General features: G+C 38.1%; 1 protein-coding gene across 6 annotated transcripts in view; it reads left to right on the top strand.

The window, feature by feature from the left end:
• The window catches only part of AKAP9 (A-kinase anchoring protein 9), a 212436-nt gene that overhangs the window by 173772 nt on the left and 11492 nt on the right, over positions 1 to 27172 (top strand). For all 6 annotated transcript variants that reach the window (XM_048838118.2, XM_048838116.2, XM_048838113.2 and 3 more), the window contains 16 exons: positions 832 to 951; positions 3158 to 3334; positions 3462 to 3566; positions 5653 to 5805; positions 6060 to 6239; positions 11712 to 12797; positions 15872 to 16018; positions 16377 to 16883; positions 17329 to 17392; positions 18756 to 18877; positions 19744 to 19935; positions 22433 to 22621; positions 22777 to 22921; positions 23844 to 24063; positions 24716 to 24866; positions 25929 to 26597. In XM_048838118.2, coding sequence (XP_048694075.2) covers positions 832 to 951; positions 3158 to 3334; positions 3462 to 3566; positions 5653 to 5805; positions 6060 to 6239; positions 11712 to 12797; positions 15872 to 16018; positions 16377 to 16883; positions 17329 to 17392; positions 18756 to 18877; positions 19744 to 19935; positions 22433 to 22621; positions 22777 to 22921; positions 23844 to 24063; positions 24716 to 24866; positions 25929 to 26597 — 4227 coding nt within the window. The remainder of the gene's footprint in view (positions 1 to 831; positions 952 to 3157; positions 3335 to 3461; positions 3567 to 5652; positions 5806 to 6059; positions 6240 to 11711; positions 12798 to 15871; positions 16019 to 16376; positions 16884 to 17328; positions 17393 to 18755; positions 18878 to 19743; positions 19936 to 22432; positions 22622 to 22776; positions 22922 to 23843; positions 24064 to 24715; positions 24867 to 25928; positions 26598 to 27172) is intronic.

Genomic DNA, 27172 nt, shown 5'->3' with positions numbered 1-27172 from the left:
TTTATAAATACATTAGAATTCTGGTCTTTCTCCTGCAGTAGAATACACCTGGGTTCATGAAATCAGCAATTCATGGAGGTTAATGTTATGTCTCACTATATTTGACTTTTGTGAAAATTAAAGACACACATTATTGTGCTAATGTGGCATTAAAAAGAGAGAGAATAAATGTTCTTTGCTGCTGTGTCTTAGACATTTGATTGTTTGTTTTCATTTAGCAGACAAACTTAATCTTACTTTTACAAACTGACAGTTGGAGAGGAACTACAGCCCATGTTGTTACAAATGTTGCAGCATTTTATATATGAATATTTAGAAATTATTTCACAAATGTCACAAAATGTATCTCAAACAATCTGATTTTATCAAGACAAAATTGATATGCAAAATTCAGATAATGTATTCTTGGAATCTGTTTTTTGTAGTTGGTGCCAGACTAATATTAGTATAAGTATTCAGACTTCAACACTTGAATTTATATTTGTACTAAATATATTAAAGAAAAAGGAAAGTTAAAAACATCAAAATAATAGGCTTCTGACTTGCTGTTGCCGAAGAAATAATACACTCTGATGCAGTAGTATTGGATCCATAGGAAAATACAATATCTTTTTGGTTTTTGACTGATCAAACAGAAACATATGAAGTACGGTGGCTGTCCAATAAGTAAGAGGGATTTAATAAAATAAAAAGCGATCATGCTACCTAATAAAAACTGATATATATAAAACAAACTCACAGTTTGCAGAAATGAGATGATATATGCATAATTTGAATATAGATCTTTCTAATAATGTTCATCCAAATAACATTGTCATAATTAAATTTCAGGAGCAAGCAATTGATAGAGAACATGAAAGAGATGTGTTCCAACAAGAGATACAGAAACTAGAGCAACAACTTAAGACTCCACAAAGGTTTCAACCTATCAATGAACACCAAACCAGAGAGGTAACTTTTTGAAGTATTATCAGCTGTGCTTAATGAATGTACATGATAAAAGCAAATGATGGACACACTGTAAAAACCTTTTTATAACATTTTATAATGTACATAATCTGCATCTTTTGCACAGCAAGAAAATAAAGCAATATGGATGAAAAGAGTGAAAATGTTGTTTGAAACAGTAAAATAATGCAGAGTTTAGCTATCTCAGTAACAGACACTTTTGAAACAACTAATGAAGATAGATAAAACTTCTTAAGAATGTATGGAAATGTTCAGTCTATTTGCCAGTTTATCCAGGTTTTTATATTGGAATATGTCCCAAGTGTTGAAACTATTGATTGTGAAGAAACCACTGTAAGTGCACATATATTCATACAGAAGATAGTCACTAATAGCTGACAATTAACTAGCACCCCACACATAGATTAATAGAGAAGCTGTCACTTTTAAGTTAGATACACATGGAAGAGCAAATAGCCTGCTATTGTATTGTCCAAAAATGTCATGATTTGTAAGGTCCTGGTTATAGGCGAAAAATCCTATTATTGAATGTGAAAGACTAAGAGATAAAAGACGGAGGGTATTACTACATAACATAATGTAAATGAATTATTAGACTTGCTTTTTTTAATTGCATGGAGGGATATATAATAATGTTATGTGAACTTTCAGATATATATATATATATATATATAACTGCATATAGACAATGAGAAGTGCCTCTGTTACATGATCTTCCTATTCATTAAAAGTTAAACAGAGTCTTCTTATGTCTCTTACTATAGCTGACATGTCTGTATTCTTTACACTAGCACAGTTACGAAATATTATTCTATTTTATATTAGTGCCTTGAGCAAGAAGCAGTATTATATTCTTCTCTTTGCTTTCATTTTACATTACTAACTACTGTTTTTACTTTCTGCTGTTTAATATGGTCAGTTCTTCCACAATGGACTGTTGGGGAAGAATATTGTGAAATATTCTTTTCCATTTATCTTCTCCCTCTGGGATGTCTAACTGGTTGCTTCAAACTTGGATAACACTTTCAGGTGGATGGCACCCTTCCATCTGATCTTTCTATCTTCCATCTGTCAAATTGCATTGACTCTGTTAGTTCCAGGCTAAATCATAACTTCTAAATACTTCAGATACTGAAATTCACTTCTTGAATGAAAAGCTGTTTGTCCCATCTCTCCCTATCACTCAGTTTAACTCAGACCTTATCTTTGTGCCTCAGGCTAGATGGTTCGCACTTGTTACTCACACATTTTCCTTATCTGTAATTCTGTTCATGTCACATCTAGAACAGTGCCACAATTGTGTTTACCTTCGACGTACCTCTGCTGAAATCTTTACTTGTGTCTTAATTACTTCTCATCTTGACTATTTTCATTACTCCCTTAATATGATGCTCCTAAGCCTTGAATGTCTCAACTTCAGGAGATTCAGAAGGCTTTATCTAGATGATGTTTTCTACTGCAGAAAGTGAGGCCATATAAACTAGTTACTTTTGGTGACTACCTAGCCATTTCCAAATCCTATTTAAAAACTTAGGCAGCAAACAAAGTTTCTTGTTAATCTAGAGTTAAGGTAGAACTATATTAACTGACTTGAACATTAAAGATCTAGATGAAGTTAGAGTAGTTATAAAATAACCCTCAAAAGCTAAAATGTTTTGAAGTATGGAAATGCATAATTAAGGTTACCCAGATAACTTTAACTCTCCCCCCAAAGCAACATGAGCATTTTGTCATTCCTTCTTTCACAAATTATTTTTGGTTCAAGGACTTTTGGCACAAATATTTTTTTAGGACTTGAAGAATAACAGAACTGCTGGAATTGAATTTGTTCTCTAGTGTCAAGACACTTCTTCCTTGGATGTTTCAGGGATCCTACTGATAGGGTGCACAGGGATACCAAGGTATATGTCTTAGCCCAGTAGGGAGTCTGAGGACCTTCAGAAGGACAAAATAGGTTGTAGGGAGTAGCAAATGCCATCACACAAAACATAAAACTCATCAGAGGCATAATTTGTATTTATTGGATTTGGAGCTACAAGACTAATTTTGCGCTGTTTTCTGCCATAGAGGTTGGACATTAATTAACAGAGGAGGTTTTTTCCCCTCAAAAATCAGTGTTATACTAATGCTAGAAACACATTCCAATATGCTACAGAGTATTCACCATGCTTACCATGTTGTCCACCAGGTTGAACAGTTAACAAACCAACTACAAGAAAAAACAGACAAATGCAGTGAGCTTTTGCTCTCTAAAGAGCAACTTCAGAGAGATATACAAGAACGGAATGAAGAAATTGAGAAACTGGAGTGCAGAATAAGAGAACTGGAACAAGCCTTAATTATCAGTGCAGACAATTTGCAAAAGGTATTGTTGTGTATAAAAGTTCCATGCATTTCCTACTATTCTTCATTTGCCTAAGAATAATGCAATGTTTACTCAATAATAAATAAATGAAAGCTAAAGTAGCTATTATTATAATACTTGTTTAAAGGTGGAGGAAAGAAAGCGGTGTGGAGCTGCCACTGTGAAGGGAGAATTGCCCCTTGAAGTACAATTGCAGGCTGAACAAGAAGCTGTAGACAGAAAGGAAAAAGAGGTAGAGTATCTCTAAATGTTCAGGTTTGCTTTTAATATGAATTGTTTATTAGTGATTTTTGCTTTACACCTGACTCAATGCAGCAATCTGTAGTTCACTGTTTATACACTGCAGCAAGGCCATATTGGACAGTGATCTCAACAACTCCCACAAGCTGAGCAGGCTTCTGCCTGGTAATTATTGGAACAGGTTCTCCCAAGGACCTCCTAAAGTGTTGTAGGCAGTGGTGGTGTTTATTGAATGGGTGGCACTTTTTGGTTGAATTGTTTTCCCATCTAAGTTCTAGTGAAGCTATTGTGTACACTTGTGGAGAAAATCTTGTTAGGACTATATATTTGGTTAGCAGACTGGCAGTGTTGCAAAACACCAGAGTTCTATGAGGGAAGACCAGATATGTGCTTGATTTTTAGATTCCCATTGCTTTTTCCATGCAATGGGGAAAAATGTGCCATGCTTAACCTTTACGAGGGTGTTCGAGATAGTAAGGCACCCCACCACCAGCACTAGCCTGCACACATTAAAGGTGTTTTTGGAAAAGACCTACATTTTACCTTTCCAGCCAAAAAATAAGTATCCTGATGGTAAACAGGATGGAGTTCAAGAAACCTTAAAATGAAGGAGTGAACATCATCCACAGTCTGATGCCTGAAATCCTCTTTTATAAAAATGAGAATCAGTACAAATGTAGTTCAGTTGCGATTACAGAAGTATTTATCTTGAAAGAAAGGATAAAAGGCCACATTCTGATAACACTGATACTGAGTCAGTGGAAAGAAAAGGAGGACTTGTAGTACCTTAGAGACTAACCAATTTATTTGAGCATAAGCTTTCATGAGCTACAGCTCACTTCATCGGATGCATTCAGTGGAAAATACAGTGGGGAGAATTATATACACAGAGAACATGAAACAATGGGTGTTACCATACACACTGTAATGAGAGTGATCACTTAAGGTGGGCTATTACCCGGGAGGTGGGGGAGGGGAAGAACCTTTTGTAGTGATGATCAAGGTGGGCCATTTCCAGCAGTTGACAAGAATGTCTGAGGAACAGCAGGGGGGGGGGGGGAATAAACATGAGGAAATAGTTTTACTTTGTGTAATGACCCATCCACTCCCAGTCTTTATTCAAGCCTAAGTTAATTGTATCCAGTTTGCAAATTAATTCCAATACAGCAGTCTCTCATTGGAGTCTGTTTTTGAAGTTTTTTTGTTGAAGAGTTGCCACTTTTAGGTCTGTAATCGAGTAACTAAAGAGATTGAAGTGTTCTCTGAGTGGAGTTACTCCAAATTCACATAGTGTAAATGAGATCCAGATATAGCCCATTTAGTCTAAATTAAGAAATAAAAAGGACATGGTCACATGAGTTAAGTATAAGAATAATGGGTGAGAATTTCAAAGGAACCTGAGGGTGCTAGGTACCCAGATCTCATTGGAATTTGGGCACCTAACTCTATTAGGCTCCTTTGAAAAGCCCAGCGAATATCCTAAAATGATTTTAAACATAATGGACCAAGCTCTTCTTTCAGTTACACTCTTGAAAATCTGGACTCTGTTGATTTCACTGGAATTATTCCAGATTTATACCAGTGTAACTGAAAGTAGAATTCAGCTCACTTATATTTTTAATTGTTTTGAAAAGGCTGTTGAAGGCAGCAATAAGAGAAGCTCATGTAAATGGTTTTTAAAATGTCAGTTAAGTATTTTGAGACTCTAAAGCCATTGTGAGGTAGAACTGGTAAATTTAAATGAGCCTAGTCCTGCAAGCTCTCCCTCACTGGAACAATCATAATGATTTCAGCTGATATCAGTGGGAGTTTTTTATACAAATAGCTTGCAGGCCTTCAGAGGATGGATGAGTGGCCTGGTCTACTTCCAAATCACTATTTCCAAATCCATTCAGTCTTAAGAATCAAATGTATCTTTACAATCAACATGGCCAGTGTATTGGTGAACACAGATCTCATTTGAGTAAAATTCTGTTATTTTCAGAAACAAAACTGATCCCAGATATATGTTGTTGTTTTTTAAATGTGGCTCTGCTGTGTGTCTATTAACCTCTTCGATCCACATTTTGGATGTGCAGATCACAAACCTTGAAGAACAACTGGAGCAGTTTCGAGAAGAACTAGAAAACAAAAATGAAGAAGTTCAACAATTACATATGCAATTAGAAATCCAGAGAAAGGAATCCACTACACGATTTCAAGAACTGGAACAAGAGAATAAATTATTTAAGGTAATTATCCGACAGACAGGATATAGTTTCATTCATGTTTACCCTGAATAAATTCATTCTGGGATAAAACCAAGATCCTTAACTCTATTTGATGTTCAAGTGTTGTACTATTCAACATACAAAATATAAAAAAATTCATATAGCCATTCTTTATTTCATGTGATCTTCTATCATTTAAATAATCTATTAATTGAAGAATATTCAGAAAAGGATACATGTAATTACAGCACGTTATGGATTTTTTTTTTTTGTAGGATGAAATGGAAAGATTGGGGCTACTGATCCAGAAATCTGAAGATACATCCATAAAGGATCATTGTCTAGTACCTGGGAAACTTGCTCAGATCATGCATGAAAAGGAGCAGGAAATAGATCATCTTAATGAACAAATAACAGCACTGCAACAGCAACTTGAAATCACAACAGACAACAAAGTATATTCTTTTGAAATCTTTTGTTTATATTTAAAGAACATGTTTATTTAGTCATTAATAGAATGCAGTGCTCTAACCTTCAAAATTAATTACTATTTATCAATTATTGTATGGATCTGACATTCTGTTAAGAAAATACATTAGAATTATATTTGCCTGTATTTGCTTATATAATCATGTATTCTTTGCTGTCTTTAAGTACTCCTGATCCTCTTGCAGCCTATCAGGATGCAGACATCTGAGTTGTATCTCAGCATACTTACTGAATTTATTCTACTGTCTTGTATATATGAGATATATTTAGTAGGTTGCATTTTGGTGCACCTGCTAGATAGTGCTTCATTTCTGAAATTTCTTCTTTTCAAACTAATGAAGCTATGAGTTCACTGAATATGTGTAAATGCAGCCTTTCTGATCATACCATGAACCATAATCCTTTTCTAATATAATATAACGCTTGCCAGATCTGCAAGGATTTCAGGCAAGAGACTTGCAGCACTATATTGATAAGACAAAGTGGAATAAGAACCATTTTCAATATTCAGAGGAGCCTGAATGCCATCTGCTGAGAGGTGCCAAGAGGAATTTCCTGCCAGTAGCAACAAATCTTCTGGTGCTACCACACCCTGACACAAGAATTTGGCCACCAGTATCAGTGCAGCTACTGGTACCAGTTTGACCACCAGTACTGACACGGTCCCCAATACCAATGCCTCTGGCTTCTCTGCTGGATGCTGACTCAGACAGTCCCATCCAGGATACCATTACTTTTCCATTCCAGTCTCCCTCTCCTGCAGTATATCCAGGGGATGAGACTCCAGGGGCCAGTCAGTGATTGTTCTGTTGGCCTTTTTAAGAACAACCATGGAGTCCCTCTCCTTTAACATATGCCCTGCCACATTGGGCTTTCTGGAACCTTTGGGCCCCTTACTGGCATCAGCTCTACATAATGCCCTCACATAAGAGGACCTGCCAAGAGCAGCTGCCACCAGTACCCTGGGACTCTCTTCCCCACAAAGATCCTCCAGAAGAACAAGAAATGAGGGCAGAGGAGAAGGCATTGCCATCTAATAAATCCTCTTCCTCACCAGATGAGAGAGTTATGTCCCCTCCACCATCCTATGTGGGTGACTGCAATATCTTCCAAGAGCTCATGAATAGAATAGCTAAGACTTTATAGATCACCTTGAAGAAAACAGAAGAACCACAACACTCACTGGTGGAAATGTTGTATACCTCTTCTCAAGGAAAGGTAGCCTTATCTATTAATGATGCCATGCTGTCACCAGCCTGTACAATATGGCAAACACCTGCTAACCATTCCAGCTACAGGCGAGGGGGCTGATATAAGTACTGTCTATCAGCCAAGGGTTGAGAGTGTCTTTTCACCCATTCCAGACCAAATTCTTTGGTAGATCAACTACTCACAACAAAGTATTTAAACAGCTGGATCTTTTTGGCCACGAAAGCTACTCTTTGGCCACACTACAGTTCAGGGTTGCCAACTATCATGCGTTGATGGCAAAGTAAGACTATGAATTATAGCAAATCTCTCACTGTATTGATTATTTGCCTCAAGACCAGAAGGACCTGTTTCAAGCCCTCATCACAGAAGGCCAGATGATCGCCAGAACTCCTCTGTAAGCTTCCCATAGTGCAGCTGACACAGCATCTTTCTTTGACTGCCACCATGGTCATTCATCAAGCTTCATGGCTGCAATCCTCCAGGCTCCCCAGGGAGGTACAAAATACAGTGGAGGATTTTCCTTTAGAAGGGCCCAAGCTCTTCAGTGATGCCACAGATGAATCCCTACACTCTCTCAAAGACCCTGTGATCTCTGGGCATCGGCATCCCTGCATCAAAAAAGAAAATATAGCAAGTCACAGACACCTCAGTGATCTCACCAGTTCAGTATCCAACCTCCCAAAGACCACCAGAACACTTAAGAAGAGGTCCATGTTCCACAAAAAGGGCCCATCATCTGCTGTTTCCTCCCAGTCAGCGATTTTTCCCAAGCAGCCATTTTGAAGCTTTACTGAGGGCCACGAATCACTGCACTGTACGGATCTACACTGCATTGTCCTACCCTCCACGTACCCTATGGGGATTGCCTCTCCCATTTCATGCCTTCCTGGGAGCATATAATGTCAGAAAGATGGATACTAGAAATAGTTTTATCTGGTTACACCATCCAGTTCAACTCCCTCCTACCCCCACCTCCCCATCCCTTTTCAGTGACCCTTCTTACAAGGGTCTCCTAATCTCTCCTGCTTCCGGGGGGCAATCAAACCTGTTCCTTCCAACTTGATTAGAAAGGTTCTACTCCAAATACTACCTTGTGCTTAAGAAAAAAGGGGATGGAGACTGATCCTGGATCTCAGGACTCTGAACACTGTCATCCAGACACAGCAATTCAGGATGCTAATGCTAGCAGCAATAATTCCATCATTAGATCCAGGTTACTGGTTTGAGGCCCTCAACCTCCAGAATGCATATTTCCATATAGCTGTGCATCCAGCTCACAGACCTTCCTACAGTTTGTCATTGGTAATGACTGCCACCAGTACCAAGTTCTTCTGTTTGGTCTTTTGACCGCACCGAGAGTCTTCAGAAAATACCATAGCAGACACCCTGAGCAGGCATTTCAGCCAGTGCCATGAATGGGAGCTGAGCAATCTGGTCTTTGAGGAGATTTGTCTTGCCTGGGGCTTCCCAGAGATAGACCTATTCACGACACTGTCTAACTTGAAATGCTGGTGTTTCAGTGTGGCTCAACTACTACATCAGTCAGAACATTCATTTACCAGTTTTTTTATCCCAAACCTCATACTTCAAGGGAAGAAGCCAGTCTTCATACTCTGGACATGAGAACAGCCCTTGCTTTCTCACTCGATAGGACTAAGCCGTTCAGAGCTTCTCCTAGACTCCTAGTTTACTTCACAGAGAGAATGAAGGGATCATCAATTTCCACCCAAAAGTTATTGAAATTAATACATAATAGCATGTTATAAAGCTTCCAGAGGCACCTAGGGAGACTGGCCATCCCACCAGGGCACAATTCACCTCTATAGCCCTACTTAAGAACATGCCTATCACAGATATTTGCAAAGCTGCCGCATGGTCATCTATGCACCCATTTTCCCAGCACTATGCACTCAGGCTTGCTTCTAGGGCAGATGCACCCTTTGGTGAGGCTGCTCTCTGGTGTGTACTGAATCCATCTGCTCAGCATCCGCCATCGCCAGAGCGCTGCTCAGGAGCCACCTGAAGTGCAACACCCATTGAGACAACATCTTAAAGAAGGGGAGGTTACTTACCTATACAGTAATTGGAGTTCTTCAAGATGTTTTGTCCCTGTGGGTGCTCCACCGCCTTCCTTCCTTCCTCTCTGCTTTGGAGTTCTTACCTGTGGACTTTGTAGTAGAGAAAGAACTAGAGCAGCGAGGACAGATCCTCCTTTCCCTATGTGCCCTTGGACCCAGAGCATGAGGATGTGTGGGGTGCAGGCATGGGCCCGCAGACACTGCTGACAAAAATCTCTGATTGAAACTGCACAGTCATACCCACGCTTGAAGTGGAGCATGCTGAGGGACAAAACATCTTAATGCACTCCAGGTGCTCTCTTTATCAAATGAACACTAGAAAACCCCCAGAAATGGTTACTTGTGTCTAGGGGCTTATCTACATGGAGCAGGAATGCAGACTACAGGACTGTGATTTCTAAAGCGCACCAATGTGTGTTGCTCATTAACTGGTCCATATAGAACCTATTAGGTCCCCTACTTTAACTAGTGCTGTTAGAAAGAGTACTAAGTATTAAGAAAGCTTATGCTTTGGCGATCATTAACTCATTGTTTGTTGCTATCCTTATCTTTTCTGTACAAGTATTGACTGACTGAATATTCTTGTTTGATTGCCTGCTACTTTTCCGTTTCCAGAACAGACTTTTTTTAACCTAAGAGATTTGAGCAATTCCTTATGAAGCCACGTTGACCACTTCTTGTTTCTGTCAACCTTATTCCTCTTACTCTGGTGCACCTGTATTATGGTGTGTTTAAGGGTCCTCCAGCATTCTTCTATACTTGTGGAATGAGAAGTTTCTCCCACTAAACGTTTCATATTATATTCTTAATTCTCCAAAACAAATTCCCTTGAAATCTTATACTCTTTTATTACTGCTGCTGTTTGTGAACTCTTTTCTTATTCTGGTAAATTTTTATGTTCACTGACCCCAAATTTCCCTTTTCTTCTCTTGTTCAAGCTCAGAAAAAAGTCAGTCTCTCTCTTGTTCATATTCTCCATTATCTGCATCATAAAGTCATCCTCTTCATAATTTAGGTACCTCAGTGAGGACATGTATTGGGCTGTTTCTGTCGTTCAACTAATTTCTGGGTAGTTAAGAATATGAATCTGGTAACTTCAAATATCATGAGTTAGTCCAGAAATGTATTGTTTTGCTCTGCTTGTATCATCACAAATCTCTTTGTTGCTGAATTGCTTTGACAGCATTATAGATTCTTTTGACAAATAGTGCTGCATCTTCATCTCTCTCTTCTTTCAGTTAAATTATTGTACAAAATAAATTACTTCATTACAGGTGGCTTGCACGGAATATATATACATACATGTAGAAAAGAAAATTCATATTATATTTGTGCTTAATATTGATATAGTTAAGGGCCTGTTTGCATTTATATTATAAATCCATTCTATTTCACATTCCATATAAAAATCCAATATATAGTTTAAGTGGTGGCGTCAGTATGGCTTTATTGTAATATAACCAGACGAATATATGTTTGGAAGGGTGAGCTGCTTCTTTTTAATGGTGAAGAAATACAGTATCTGACTAATCTAGTTGAATATAGTATCTAACTTGTGTATGCTGGAACCCTCAGTCTTGAAACTGTTATTTTCAAGACTGAGGATCCACTGCTTTTTTAGAGAGAGGGAGATTATTTGTGTAATATACTGCAAGATGATTTCTTTGAAGGTAATATGATTCAAAGAACCTTTGTTTCTTGGGTGCTGGAAGTCAAACTATGTCTAAGGCCCTGATTGTGCAAAGAGATTTATCTGCACAGACCTTACCACAGCTGGTAGTCCCTTTAACCTCAGTAATAATTTGCACAGGGGATGGATGTTGTCAGAGCTTTAGACAAGAAAGCTAGAAAAATATTATGAAAGCTTCAGCTTTCACATGTAGCTTTGTAGAAAGTAGATAGTTCAGTAAGCTCACACCTCTTTTCCAAGTCTTACATGCATGTACTTTGATTCATGTAAAGATCTATGAGCAATAAATCATCCAGGCAATTTCATCTACTGCTACTATGCTGCTTTTACAAGATGTCAGGATGAATGATTAAACAGACTGCTGCCAGCAAATCCAGGAGAAAGCATAATCTGGTTGTTATCTAATATTAACTATTATAATAACTAGTAGCTATTAATTTATTTCATTGACTTTTTAGGTTATTGAAGAAAAAAATGAGCATATAAGAGAACTTGAAGCCCAGATAGAATGCCTAAAAAGTGATCAAGAGCGTGTGAAGAAAAACAGTGAAGAGGAAATAGAACAGCTGAATGAAGTGATTGAAAAACTTCAGCAGGAGTTGGCAAATATTGAACAAAAAGTACCTGTAGATGTTGCTTCCATTCAGGAGGATGCTGACAGTCTGAAACATGAACTTGATACAGTGTTGGCAGAAAAAGAAGCTTTGAAGAAGCAAGTGGAAGATAATAATGTAGAGTCATCCATGACAAAGAAGGAGCTTGAAGAAACTAAATTAAAAATGAACCATTTAAAGAAAGAACTAGATATCTTAAAGAGGGAACATGAGAGAGTAACAGAGAAATATAAGCATTTACTGATGAAAAGTGACAAGGCAGAAGTAGGGGACAGGAGCAAAGACAGAAGTGAAAAACTGGAAGAAGCCCTGAATGAGAAGTCACCAGAGCTCCTAGAAAATAAAATCCAGCTTAAGTCTGTGGAAGAAATTACAAAGATCACCATCAGCAACATGGAGATAAAGCTGCAGCAACTTCAGGCAGCTATTAAAGAGAGGGAATCTGAGTTGTGGCAGTGTTACAACCAAATAAAGGACTTGAAAGAGCAATCCAAGGTAGAAACAGAAGTACTTAAAAAGAAAATACTGGAACTTGAAGAGATACTTCAGGAAAAGGTTGCTGCTGCTCTTGTGAGCCAAGTTCAGTTGAATGCAATTCAGGAGCAAAATAAACTGAGTCCAAGAATACAGGCATTTTCAAAAGGCGCTGAAGAAGCAAACAAAAATACACAAACAGAGAATGTAAATCACATAGCTAAAGAAGAGACCGAATCAAAATTAACAGAGAAACTTTCAGAGATGGAAAACCAGCTGGCAAAGGTGTACGATAACCTGGAGCTAGAAAAAAAAAATGCAGAAATTGCACAGAAGGAGGCTATAAAAAAAGAAAACAGACTATTAGAACTTCAGCAGTTAATAGAAGACATTCAGGAAAAATACAAAGAGGAGATTAAAAAGACCCCTAAACAGGGAGAGGTGCAAACATCTGAGGTAAAAAAGTGTATGCCTCGTGATCTTTTGCTCATTTTGCATAAGAATCAATTATTTTTATGGGCTCTGTGGTGGGCGCACACATTTTTTAATAAGATTAAAGACATTGAATCTGTTCATGCAATAACAGAATATTAGTCAGAGCTGTGTTAGATATACATACTCCTCTGAGTTACAAATAGAACAAAAATTGCACTTTTGGTAAATTCCACTATTGATTTCCCATGGATATTTGAATAAAACATATCCAGCCTTTTCATGGGAATCAGGTGTTTTTAAAACTAAACATACTTCTCTCAATTTTTGTGAATATGTTCTGAAGATAATAAGATTGATGATGTCCTTGCCATGAATCTGCAGATTGATTTTTGAGGCACTGGAAGTCTTAAATGTATTTTTATTAAAGGTTTAATTTGGGGCATTCATATTGATTTAGGCCTTGAATCACAATGGGTCTCAGGCATTGTGACAGTCAACATTGCACTGCCCATTTTTTAGGCACCTAAAAAATCACTGGAATCCACAAAGCTTGAGTTAGGTATTAGGCTCTCTATATAATGAAACGGGAGAAAGAGGCACCTGAGAAAGCCAGCATGCTAGACAGGGAGCTGCCTAAGCTAGTCGAAAGGAAATGCTAATTGAAGGGATGTGCCCTATGCCTTGCCCTCTCAGGGTGTTAAGCCAGCTGCAGGGAGGTGCCTGTGTCTCTGCTTGGGATCCACAGCACGGAACCCTTTCCTGGAAGGGAAACGCCTTTGTTGCCTGAACCATTTCTTGCAAGAACAGCAGCGGTGTATGCCTAACTCCATCCAAAATGACTGGAGGTAGTGCCTCCCTTATAAGCTTTAGCCCAGTGTTAGAGTACTCATCCAAGATGTGTAAAACCCAGGTTCAATTCCCCATGCTGCCTGATGGGGGGGAAAGGAATTGAATAGAAGTCTTCCTCCTCTCAGGAGAAAGCCTTACCCACCACTGTATTGGGCCTGCCAGCAAGATAGGTGTTCCCTTGCCTATCTTTACCAGGTTTGAGGTAGCAGTGCACATGCCTAGAGGCAGAAATGTGGGTGCTTAGGGGACTTTTACAGTGAAAATTTAGGCACCAAGTGAGTTTAGGTTCCTGCAGGGTTAGGTAGCAGCTGAGTGGGGCTTTTGTGGATCACAGTAGGATCTAAATCTGGGACTTAGGCACATAAGTCCCTTTGTGGTTCTGGGCCCTAGTTATTTGTATATATTGCAGTGAAAATTTACAAGCAGGTATAATCCATTCAAAGGGATTCTTCTAACAGGGTTCTCTATCCATATATAACCAAGACCACAGCACTATCTAATCTATCCATTCATACAATTCCCTTTATCATAATATCAGAGCAACTCACAATCCTTTAATGTATTTATCCTCACAGCACCTCTCTGAGGGCAGGAAGTACTATTATCCCATTATACGGTTGGGGCAGAGAGGCTAAGTTTCTGTGTGATCTTGAGCAAATCAGTCCGTGACAGAACAGGGAATTGAACCTGGATCTCCCCAGGTCCCAGGATATCACCTAACCACTATACAGACCATCTCTCACTTCTTCAAGAGGAGTCTTTCCTCCTACTTCCCCTTCAGGCAGTCCAAAAAGCTAGTCTTTCTACCCAAATCCCATTCCAGCTCCTGTCTAAAATAGTCACTTCTTACAACTATTAAAACAGTATGAATTCAACAATAACACATTTTTAACATTGCAACAACAGTTCAATGCTATTTGCTTTTAGGAAACAATGTTCTATTTGAATATTAAATTAGCAATGTTACTCCATCTATCTGGAATGAACAGGCATGAAAACACGTGTAGCTGAAGTAAGCTGCTCTCACAAAAGTATAATGTAAATTTCAATTTAGGATGCTCTTATAATGTAAATAACAAAGCCACTAGAGCTTGGTCCTGCTTTGGATGATTTAGTTTCCTTGCTCTTATCTAATGCCAGGAAAAGCATCTTCATTGCACAGATACCTACTTTCCAGTTTTGACTTGTTAACATGATCAATATTAACTTCATTGTCATTGCCATTTATTAAAATTATGGAAGCCAAAGTTCAAAGAAACTTAGTGTTTTATTCTTGTCTCCTCATTTAATAATAGTGAGGTTGTGATAGATCCAATGGCTTGCCACATTCTAGGCCCACTGCCTAATGTCTGAAATTTCCCACTCCATGGATCAGATTTAGAGGTGAAGTATATGGGGGTTAAATTACACATCTATGTAATTTATGTGCCTAGGAGGCAAAAAGACAGTCATAGTAACAAACACAGCCAACAAGAGGATTAAGAAGGGGTAAAAAAGTGTATGTGGTTTGAAAGATATTCCTTTTTCTCTTATACCTTTTTAAAGTAACCTCCTTTGGTTACTTTCTACAATGACCTGGCCTTATACCTCTTTAATGTTTAATTTATGCCAATTTATGTTCACACTGCCTTCCATCGATCACCAGTTATGTTACCTGTTAATTTGACCCTCTGAGTCAAAGATGGGTTGAGTGTTGTCTTCCATTTTCCAAGGCAGAGATTGTATGTTCTGTAGCTATTAATTTAATGACAACCTCAGCTTTGCTGCTGAAAGTCTGATGTTCACAGATATGGAATGCAGGGCCTGGACCACAGGTGCTAAAACCTTTTGTACAAATGCTATTGAATTAAGGTCAGAAACTTCTCTTTAAAACTTTATGATGTCTAACAGCCTTCATTACTGTTTTTTCACATCCCTGTTGCTGCCTTTTAGTGTATTAGTGTTTTTTTCCATCCTTGGCCAGAGATCTTCCCAGAAGATTATCCTTTTCACAGCACTTCCAAACAGTCCTTTTTTTCAGCTTAGGGATCCCAGTTAATCTAGAAAAGTGGCCTTTTGAAATGAAAGTCTGGGAGGTTAGGTTGGTCAGAACACCACCTATTCAAGGCACTTGACGTTTCTTCACGTGGCTTGTCTCATCTCTAGCTTTTGTGGAGTGGCACACACGGGACAGCGTCATTAGTATTTTGATGCCATTGTAATAGATGTTTTATCTACCACTGCTTATATTTTGTACTGACATGTAGGTAGTCACAGAACTAACTCAAAGTCAAGAGGGAAGTGTATTCATTGCTGAAAGTGAATTAGAGAAAATCAAAGCTGAATCAGCTGCTGTCAAGGAAGAACTGAGTAGTTACAGAGAAAAGTCAGAAAAACTTCAAGAGGAATTAATGGTAAGAACTGGATTGTTCCATAATTGTTTTATCTCTTCCAGTGAAAAAAATTACTTCATAAAAATGACTGTGCAGTACACACTGTTCATACATTTATGAAAACTACCTGATGCTGTGGACCAGATCTTTAGTTGCCACAAATAAGTGTAATTCAAGGGAGTTACACCAATTTACTGGATCTAATCTGTTTCTTGAGATAGTAACTTTGTGTTATCATCTAACCGACATAATCCATCTACACAAGATTAATCTAAAAAGAATAACTGTGACTCCTCATTGTATATAACATTTAAAAATACAAAATTTGGTTCTTTAAAGGTATTTGGATATCTGCAGTTCAAATTTGTTGTATCTCTAGGTGAGAGAAACAAGTATGAGACATCTTCAAGAAGAGCTACATCGAGTCAAGGACAGCCTAGTTGAAGCAGAAAAGAAGCTTGCAGATTATATGAGAGAGGAAGAGGAAATAGGAAAATTTGAAAGCAGAAAGGATGTTGACAAACCAGATAATGTTTCTACCAAAGAAGACCCAACTTCTACCAGAAAAAGTTCATCATCTCAGACTGAGAAGACTATGCAAATCAATAGCTCCAACCAAACTTTACAGGTCCTTGTTAAAAATGCAGAAATCCAAAATGATTTACAAAATGAATATTCATCAGAGGAGGTTGCAGAGGTCATAAGAGAGTTTACCGAGAAAATTGACCAAATGCAAGAACTCCATGCTGCTGAAATCATGGATATGGAAACCAGGCATATTTCTGAATCTGAAGCATTGAAGAGAGAGCAGTTTGTTGCAGTCCAGGTATTAACAGAAGAATGTAATGCTTTGAAGGAAGTCATAGAAACTTTGAGAGCTAACGAGGTATATATTGTAATTTTTTTTTAATTTTGTCATTCTGTATTTTATAAAGAGTATTTTAGTTCATGCTACTCCTAAGTAGGGTTCCTATTTTGAGTCCTCTTAATCATGGAAGACTGTGCCATTGAGGCACTATACTGGTGTTTGGAATTATGTAGAGTTGCTTCACCCTAGGGAGAGTTCCTAAATCCCTCCCCAGCTTTACCATCCCTTAGGCTGGAGCAACCTCCTGCCCTCTTGTGCCCAGCCAGCTCAATAGACTTGTGAAGCAGAAGTGTTGGCCCATGAACCTTCCCATTTCTGCCCCCTTTTGAGAGGATCTGTACTGCCTATAGAGGGAGTAGCCCATGTGGTCCTCTTTCAGCTGCTCTCTTCTGATTAATCTGGGCCCTTATGTGTCAGGTTGTGTTTTTTGCAAAGTTTTAAATGTTTTCTTTTCCAAATATAGGCAGTCCCAATTTCTGGGTTACCGCACACTGCATCTTATATGGCCAGAGATGGATGTTCTAGTGGTGAGAGATAATTGTTTTATAGCCTTCATATTTCCCATAATAGTATTATAAATTAAATTATGTTTGTCTAATAGAAAACAAAAGTAGCTGTGCATTACTGTAATCCTAGCACAATGGAAGCTGTCACCTGACAAAGTAAAATATCAATCTTGCAGGCATTCCCTCTTATTAATTATGACTTTCCTACAGTGACCTTGGACCAAAGTCAGGATTTTATTAAAGATGCAACAGGTACTTACTTGATGCTTTTCTTCTCTACTTCCAGCATGCAGCAGCAGCACAGCAAAAAAATTAAAGTTCAGAAAAAGCACGGCATAAGCAACACACAATACTATCAGCAAGTGTCCCTTCCCAAAATTCCTTAGTTTTTGCCTCCTATGAAGGTGGGATCTTCCCCTTATTCTTCTTTACCCATGATCTTCCCGTAGGAACATCAAGTGTTTGTAATGAAAACTTGATCGAATTCAAACCCAACTTGTAAGTGGGACCTTGATCTCCATCCCCTCTTTGCCTGATAGGCTTCTGTGGTAAAGGAACTCCTTGCATTGAGACCTGTAACCCAAGAAGCAAAACAAAAAGCAACCTGCAATAACAAAAGGAATTACAACAGGAGCAGCAGTGAAAATCAAAACAAAATCCTGTAGTAATCAAATGCTGGCACATCTGGGAAAGGCAAAGAGCATTATATCTCTATGTGAATCTTAATTACTATAGGACAGAAATGTATGTGTGACAGAGTGGGTACGGAGCTGCCTTGAGGAAAGAAATTGGAAGCTGGTTCCTTCTCTCTGGGCATAGTCCCTCCATCCTTTCTTCATACTGATTTCAGCATCTCTCCAGGCAGTCTCCTCAGCCCTGAATGGAATTTAAAGCTGTGGGTCCCTGGCAAAATCTCTCAGGGTGGCAGTATTACTGTCTCCTTCCCCTAGGGAATACTTCCTCACATGCACCTCTTTCCCTGGCTGCAGACAGGTGTGATCTGAATGTGTGCACCAACAGGAGTCAGACGCATCAAATTTTTACCACAAAAATTAAAACATTCTGTCCTACAGTAGTAAATAGGAAGTAGATTCAACTGGAGGCAGAGACTACAGATACTGCGAAGAGTCAGTTGGCAAAAGGCTTATGTAGTGTTCAGATAAATGTCTTGATTCTGTCTCCAAGAATTTTAAATGATTTTCTTGCTGCTGTGTTTTGAAAGCAAAGAAGGAAAGTGTAAGCCAGTCTTAGAAGACAAAACAAAAAAATTAGATGTTATGAAACCACTTGTCCTAACAACCAAGAAACAGAAGTCCTTTTTTGTTATCTGTTATTTAAAGATTTTCCAGCAATTCAACTTTATTGTTTTTCCCTTTTATTTTAGACTCTAGTTCAGACTGGAGTCAAGGAATTTATCTTGCCCAGAGCCAGGGATCTGACATAGTATCAGAAGGAATAGGCGAAGAAGATGAAACTTCAACAGATCTGCTTCCAAAGAAAATAAAGGTACATGAGAGCTGATGTAATTTTTACTTGAAAACAAGATCATTTTAAAGCTCCTTAATGTAGATCTTCTTTTTTTGGGAAGAAGAGCCCTGTATATAGTAGATATCTTAAAATTTATTTAATTGTATTTTTGAAATATCACCACTATATAATATGTTGGCTACCAGCAAAGCCAGAACTGTATAAATAATTATAACAAATAATAATATGCTATTTTCATTTCTAACAATTATAAAGAAGAATGTGTCTCCTGCCACCAATCTTGTGTGCTAACTCTAGCCCATATGCGAGTTTCAAAAGCATAATACAAAATTTGAATGGAAACTTTCCAGGACTTAACTTCTAAAAATAAGTTTCTATAGAGAACTCAGTTTAAATTTGTAGTATTGATGTAATAGATTTTTTGTAATGAACTTCAGGGACTACAGCAGTATTTGTTTCTGGGGTGGGCAATATATATATTTCTAAAACCCTATTAAATAATCAGGCACTTTCTATATTTCTAGTCTCAACATTAATCATATTCACCATAGAATCATAGAATATCAGGGTTGGAAGGGACCTCAGGAGGTCATCTAGTCCAACCCCCTGCTCAAAGCAGGACCAATCCCCAATTTTTGCCCCCCGATCCCAAAAGGCCCCCTCAAGGATTGAACTCACAACCCTGGGTTTAGCAGGCCAATGCTCAAACCACTGAGCTATCCCTATCCCTCCGCGCCCCGCTACTTGTAAATAGATAGTGCTTTTCCTTGCATAACCAGCCTCCCTTTTCTGATTCGTTCTGATGCCAAATTCTAGTCTGCATTTGTCAAGATCACTATTATGGCTGTCAGTATTATAATTTTTTTCTTATATTGTTGTTATAGGGTTTGCTAAGAGCAGTGCATCATGAAGGCGTACAGGTGCTGTCTCTCACTGAATTTCCTGACGGTGAAAGAGATATACCTTCTCTTAAACAAGGGCCAGAATCATGGCTTGAGGAAAGGAAAACTTTTCTGAGCACTGTTTCATCTTTGAAGGATTTAATTACACAAATGCAACTGCATAGGGAAACTGAGGTACAAACAATATTATAAAAACTCTACTTAGATCAAAATAATTTATACAGCAGCATTTGAAACTAGAGGTGTGTGAATTAAAACCTCTGATTTTTGGTTCACTGGCAATCCTGAAAGGTGGGGGGCAGGAGAGAATTTGGTTTGGGTCAAACCAAAACTGAATTTTTCAGAATTTTCAGCAAATTTCCAGAAATTTAAACTTTAACACAGTGGTCTCTACCTTCCAGACTACTGTATCCGTTTCTGGAGTCTGATTTGTCTTGCGTACCCCCAAGTTTCACTTCACTTAAAAACTACTTGTTTACAAAATCAGACATAAAAATACAAATGTGTCACAGTACACTATTACTGAAAAATTGCTTACTTTCTCATTTTTGCCATAACTTTATAAAATAAATTGATTGGAATATAAATATTTTACTTATATTTCAGTGTATAGTATATAGAGCAATATAAACAAGTCATTGTCTGTATGAAATTTTAGTTTGTGCTGACTTTGCTAGTGCTTTTTATGTAGCCTGTTGTAAAACTAGGCAAATATCTAGATGAGTTGATGTACCTCTGGAAGACCTCTGCGTAACCCCAGAGAACCACCGTTTTAACATGTGCTAAACTGATTGAGTTAAAGCCTAGAGAGGAGCCTAGGTTTTAACTCAACCAGTTCAGGATATGCTACAGTACAATTTACTTTATTTTGACTAGAGTTTTAGAAGGTCTTATTTGGATAGATCTAATAACACACTTTTAAAATCCAATTCTAGACAATGCCATTCAGATCAATGGGAGGTGAAGGTACTCAACACCTAAAAGAATTGGGCCAGATATAATCAATAGTTTCTTTCTACTAAGAGAACTTGGGAATTTGGTAATTTTTAATGTAATGCACTTGAACCTTACAGCTGTTCTTCCAATCAGATGTTCATGTTGCCTCTGCATTACAATTTTGCCCAATGTTTTTTTCTCTCGTTGTGCCGGTTATTGGAGATGTTCGTTTTAAATGTTGGAGTGTTCCCATATTTAGTTATACTGACAGGAAAAAAATATTTATCTTTATAAGATGGACTTTATTTTGTTCTTTCATTCATTTTATTTCATGTTTTAGTGATTTATAATGCTTGTTTGTGCCACAATCTAGATGCCTATATTTGGAAAATTGGCCTTAAGAGGAAGGGTATAAACCTTTTACAAATATTTCAAAGTACCCTTCTCCCTAAGTCATGTGCCTGACTTATATTTTGTAACAAAGATATTGTGTTGTTTATCAGAGTCTAATATACATCACACTACATACTGTAAAATTAAAAAAATATAGTCCTGTGAGATTTTTTTTAAAAAAAGAACTAAAAAAAAAATCATTAGTGAAATTCACCTTTTAACAATACAAAATCCCTGGGAACTCAGGTACAGAATAGTAAGTCAGCCTTTACGAACACTTCTAGAAGTAAGATTGCTATGAAAGATGTTATGTGAGACAGTTCATTGAGTCCTATTTGCACATGCTCTCAGAGCAATGAATAGATGCATTTTTATAAACTGAAATCAAATTAAAAAAATCAATGCATGAATTCTGCCACCCTTACTTACCATAAATAGTGCCTTGCTCAGTGATTTCAATGGGACTAGACATCGCGTGAGATACTACCAATGTGAGTAAGGGTGGCAGAATCAGGCCCATAGTAAGTAACAGAGTAGTCTATCTGCTGCAGCTGAGGCTCTGATTCTCTGCTCTTCTCTACCCCAGGTGTCAGTTCCTTGATTCTCTGCTCTTCTCCACCCCAGGTGTCAGTGGTCTGCAAGGGATTGTTTACCAGCTGTGGGGCTAGCTGGAGTGCATCCCCAACACATCTTCTATGTTTAGGGCTGCAGGGAATTGGCTAAGGAGCCAGGTACACTAGATCTGTGCCTTCTGAGGAGCCTTACACAAAGTATATTCCCTGCTTCAGATATGTGGACAGTTTCCTTTCCTGTTGCACTGCCTATAGGGCTCAAAGGGAAAGGAATAAGTCAAAGAATCTGGCAGTGTCACTACAAAATGTAACCAAGATTAACTCTGCTCCATAAAAACCATTAGTACAGTATACACTCAATGGTGTGGTACAGTACCACATAGTGCAGTAATAGTCAGTGCATAGAGTTCCAACTTAAAAGCTATACCACTAAAAGGAGACTCTGATACAATATAAAACAGAATCTTGCTACATGGGGCCAAATTTTCAAATGTAGGGATCTAAGTTGCCCTGTGAAAAATGCAAATGTCAGTTTGCATGCAGTAAGGAGTATTTATGCATACAGAGAGAATAATTGCATGTATACAGTAAGTACTTATATACACACAAATCTGTATGTGCACAGACACAAACTGTATCTGTATATCTGTTGAATGAAAGAAGTTTAGTCTTCCACTGACTCTGCACACATAAAATTATAATTTAACATAATCCGTATACTTGCAATTCTGTTAAATACTGATTGATCTGTCACTTTTATCCCGCTGTAGATTTGTGCAAACTGTCAACCTCCTGAAAGTGTTCCAGACTGGCGAGGTGAACTTCTGCATGCTATTCAGCAAGTCTTTCTGAGAGAACAGGATGTTCTTCTAGCAGCATCTCAAACAGAACTTTCAGAACTGGGTACCAAGGATGCAATTGTATTGATGAACCAGTTAGAGCACAGACTTCAAGAACAGGTGATGCAGAACACTACTTCTGTTCAAAGCATGTTCAGTTTTAATCTCTGATGTATAAATGCAGTGGGAAAGCATTACAAAGCAACTTTTTCCTTTATTAAGTGTTGCATTAATTACTTTCTGGAGTTTTACTTTTAAATTTGTAACACAAACAGGTTATTAGTCAGAGAATGGCAATGGACTTCATTCAGAATGCAGACAGAAGAAGTTTGCTAATGGAAATTCAAGTACTGCGCACTCAGATGAACAATAGAAAAGTTAATCCAAAGAGAGAACAAGAGATTGATCCAAAAAGTCAAGGTGCTTTATGTGGTAATACTATATATGTATAGCGGTGCATGTGTGTTCATACACGCTTTTAAAAATATGCTTACAGATAAGTGTAGGTATATTTCGTCAGATTGTGCCTTTCATTCTGTGCCTGTCATTTTGAGGATTCAAAATTTTCACTCTTATTTGACCAATCTGCCTTTTGAAAATTAAAATAATCTTCTGTTTACAAACTCTTACCACTGTTACCTAATTTAAAGAGATGCTGAGTGATTTTGAAAGTGAACCCTTACTGAAGTTTGCACCTTCCGGATTTTTTCTGAGCCTGTACTTCAATTTTTAGATCTAACAGCCTTGAGAGTATCTCTTTAAAATGAGTAGTTATTGACAGTGATTAAGATTAAGTCACGTATAGACCTGACAGAGAAAAATGTTGCGAGACGAGGTGTGTACTTACTATAACCTGTCTGTGCTTTGTCACAAATCTGTTTTCTACATATGAATATATTTTGCAATATCAAAATGTATGAGTCTTTTTATACATTTCCAAATAATCTATAGAATGTATATTTTTATCAAACTATCATTCTAAAAATGTTAATGGACTACAGTCATTTTAGCATGCCCCTTTTCAAAGACAGTATCTGGATCCTGCTCAGAGCTTGCTTAAAGGCATGTGGGAGTCAAAGGTTGGGTACAAGAAATTGAAATAATTGTGCATTCCAGTCCTGCTAAACAAAAATTTATGTTTTAACTGATCCTCACAAAGGGTAAAATTCACCCCTGTACACAGGTCTGGCACAGGGCCTAGACACCATTTTGAAAGCTTATGTGGAGCAATTGTGAGTAATTGTGATGGTCCTATGCACAGGGGCAAATTTCATCCCAAATGAGTAACATTGTTTGTAGAATGCTACCTGGGTAAGTTCCATATTAACGATGTTATCTCTAGAAATGCTGGAGTACAACATGCAGCAGAAGCAGTCTCAGATACTGGAGATGCAAGTGGAGCTCCATAGTGTGAGGGACAGAGCGGCTGAACTTCAAGAACAGCTGAATTCTGAGAGAATGATGGTTTCAGAAGTGAAGAATGAACTTGCCCAAGCTAAACTAGAACTTGAAACAACCCTTAAGGCCCAGCACAAGCACTTCAAAGACTTGGAAACCATCAGGTGTGGCTTTCAGTGGCTAACCCTTCCTACATTGGCATTTTAGATGTTCATTCTTGTATTGCTTTTTACTACCATATTAATTTTATTAAGAAAATTGTTACCATCTGAGTTAGAAATTTCTATAAAACATTGCTAAGGAAAAGTAGCCCATTATCCCAATTGAAATGTAAACCCATGGAAACAAGGAAAGCTTCATTTTTCTTAGTTTTACTTATTGCTTACTCTGAAATACTTTCACAACCCACGGACAGATATTTTGAGATTTCTGTACTTACTTTTGACCATTATATATAAAATTGTAAATATTTTATTAACACAATAGCAAGAAAAAAACAGATTATGCTGAGACTGACATGGTGTGAGAAAGTTACAGGTACTTTGTGATAAGTTCTATGTGCAGTTCCATGTAGCTTATGTGAATTAATTACTCTTGCTTTGGGGTCAACAGCGGAGGTGACCAGCGTAGGAAAATCATGCTAAGGAAATAATTTTCACAGATTCTCTTTACTGACTTTGCAACTATACCTCCTACGTACTGATTTAAAAAGCAGTTCTGTATTTGTGTTAATGTTAAATGCTTTTTTCCCCCATGTAGTTTGTGGCTTTTTGACAAAAACAATAATCCTAAAGGTAGCCTGTGTATCTTTGTTAGGACTGAGGTTAAAGAAAAAGCAGCTGAGCTTGATATGTTAAAGGATACAATGGCAAATGAACAGAAAAAATCAAGAGAGCTTCAATGGGCTTTGGAAAAGGAAAAAGCTAAAATGGAACGCGATGAAGAAAGAGGAAGAGAAGAGCTTGAGGTACCCTCTTTGCTCTCAAATTATCCTCAGCATTAAAAAATATACAGATACTTCCAGATTTTCTCTTAACATTTCATCCCAGTTTACCTTTTGTTTAACGTACTGTGCAATCTATGGGCTAGATTTTCCCCTCTGCTGCTGCAGTATATTCACTGGAGTTGGAAAAGGGTGTACAGAATCACTCCCATACAAGCAGTGGGGCAGAAAGGGCCTGATCCAAAACTGATCCAAAGCCCCTTGAAATCAATGGGAGTCTTCATATGAATTTCAACTGGCTTTCTATCACACCAGTGGTGTTTCAGATAGGAGTAGGAAAGGGGTCAGCCCGCATATATCACATCTTCAGGGATCTATTGGCTGACAAGGCAGCAGACACAGCCCTCACATCTGGCTAGAATGTACACAGCACTATACAGAAGTGCACATTGCTGGTCCTGTTTTAAGCATTGTGTACCAGGACCCACCGTATGGAATCCTATCCTGGATGGCAGGACTCCTATGGCAGAGGATGTATTTCCCAGCATCCATGCTACCTCTCAAGGCACTGGGTATGGCAGAATTTGGCTCTCTATTTAATATTTGTTTTTTAATCAAATTATCAGGACAAAACAAGAACCACTTTCTTAATGTTTACAAAGCCAGTAGAAAAATCTTAGAGATGTGAAATTAAAATACTGTAAATCCTAAAGAAATATGGCTAAATAAAATATATTAATTATCCCTATGGCCCTCGTCCTGCTGGGAGAAGTAGACAGCTGTGCATACTTGACTTTGAAAATCTGCCTTCACCATTTAGGAAGTAAAAACAACTAGCTATAAGTAGCCGGGCTTTCACATTAAAGGTTAGGGTAATATTACGAAAGCTATAGTATATTGTAAGTATTCTTATTCTTAAATTGGTTACAAATGTATGATTCATTACATTGTCATACACATTTAAAAACAAAATCAGATTCGTGGCATTAAAGCAAATTGTCTAGATTTAAATACTTTACATTTTCAGCAAAAGGGCATATTTTAAATTAATATAACCAGTCACTATCTTTTATTTCCTTCTTGAAGGATTTGAAAATTTCTCTTGAGGATCAAAAACAAAAGAATTTACAATTAAATAAACTTTTGGAACAAGAGAAACAGCTGTCCAGTGATCTGCAACAGAAAATTGAATCCCAGGAAGTTCTGAATGCAGCCCAGCTGTCACATGAACGAGGTCGTAACTCTGAGCTTCAGGTGCTCCTTGAATCAGAGAAAGTCCGAGCTCTCGAAATGAGCAGTGCCCTAGAAAGGGAGAAAGAACTGTGTGCTCAGCTTCAGAGCGTTGAAGATAAGGGGCAGGATGGAACACCCAAACCAACTGAAGAGTTACTTAAAGATTTACAAAAACAAATGGATGAAAAACATGACCGTATAGTGGAGATAGTCAGTGAGATGGAGAGGTATAAACTTGACTCTGTACAAATGAGGCAACAGGTGGAAAAGGAGAGGCAGATTCAGAGGAAGTCGCTGCAAACAGAACAGGATGCTAATATCTTAGCACAAAAGAAAGTACATGAACTAGAGTCCAAAGTGGAAGATCTGCACTGGCAGCTTGAAGAGAAGAGACAACAGGTTCATAAACTAGAGCATGAGGTAAAGAAGTTGCAGGAAATAATACAGGAGCTACAGAAAAAAGAACAAGAGAGTGAGGAAAAAAAGGAAGCTGAAAGAGCAATATGCCAGAATCTCAATGAGGTACAGTAGAGCTTAGAAAAATATGTAACACTGAGCTGAATTCTAAAGCTGTCACTGTGCTCTGAAATCTCTAGTTTGGTTAGATAGATGGGCAGTAAAGTTGAGGAGCAATTTTCATCAGATTCATTTCCTATCTTTTAATTCAGTCTTTTGGAGATTCTCCTTGCTTTGGGCTAAATCCTGGCTGGTGACGCACAGCATGGCTGCCAAAATCATCGGCAGGAGCATTAGACCACTCCAATTCTGCATACTCCAGAAAGATCTAGTGACACCATTCCACATGTCCTGTGCAATTGAAATCACGGGGGGGGGGGGGGGGGGGTAACTGAGAGTGGCAACTGGAGAAGTAAGCAAAGCCTGACTGTATGTCTACATACACATATCCATTGCCAAGCAGATCAAGCTGTAGTCCCAGCACCCAGCCCGTTGAACAAATTATTCCTATTCAGGAATGCTCCAAGTGATTGTGCATAGGATTGGTCTCAGGCACAATACAGTACCTAGGAACGCCATTTTTTCAGGGTATATCTGGGCCTATTTGGAAGGGGTGTGTAACCCCACATACACCAAAATGT

Source organism: Caretta caretta, chromosome 2 (genome assembly GCF_965140235.1).
Source record: "Caretta caretta isolate rCarCar2 chromosome 2, rCarCar1.hap1, whole genome shotgun sequence".
In the NCBI taxonomy this organism is placed as follows: Eukaryota; Metazoa; Chordata; order Testudines; family Cheloniidae; genus Caretta; species Caretta caretta.
This window is presented reverse-complemented; position numbering and strand designations above follow the sequence as displayed.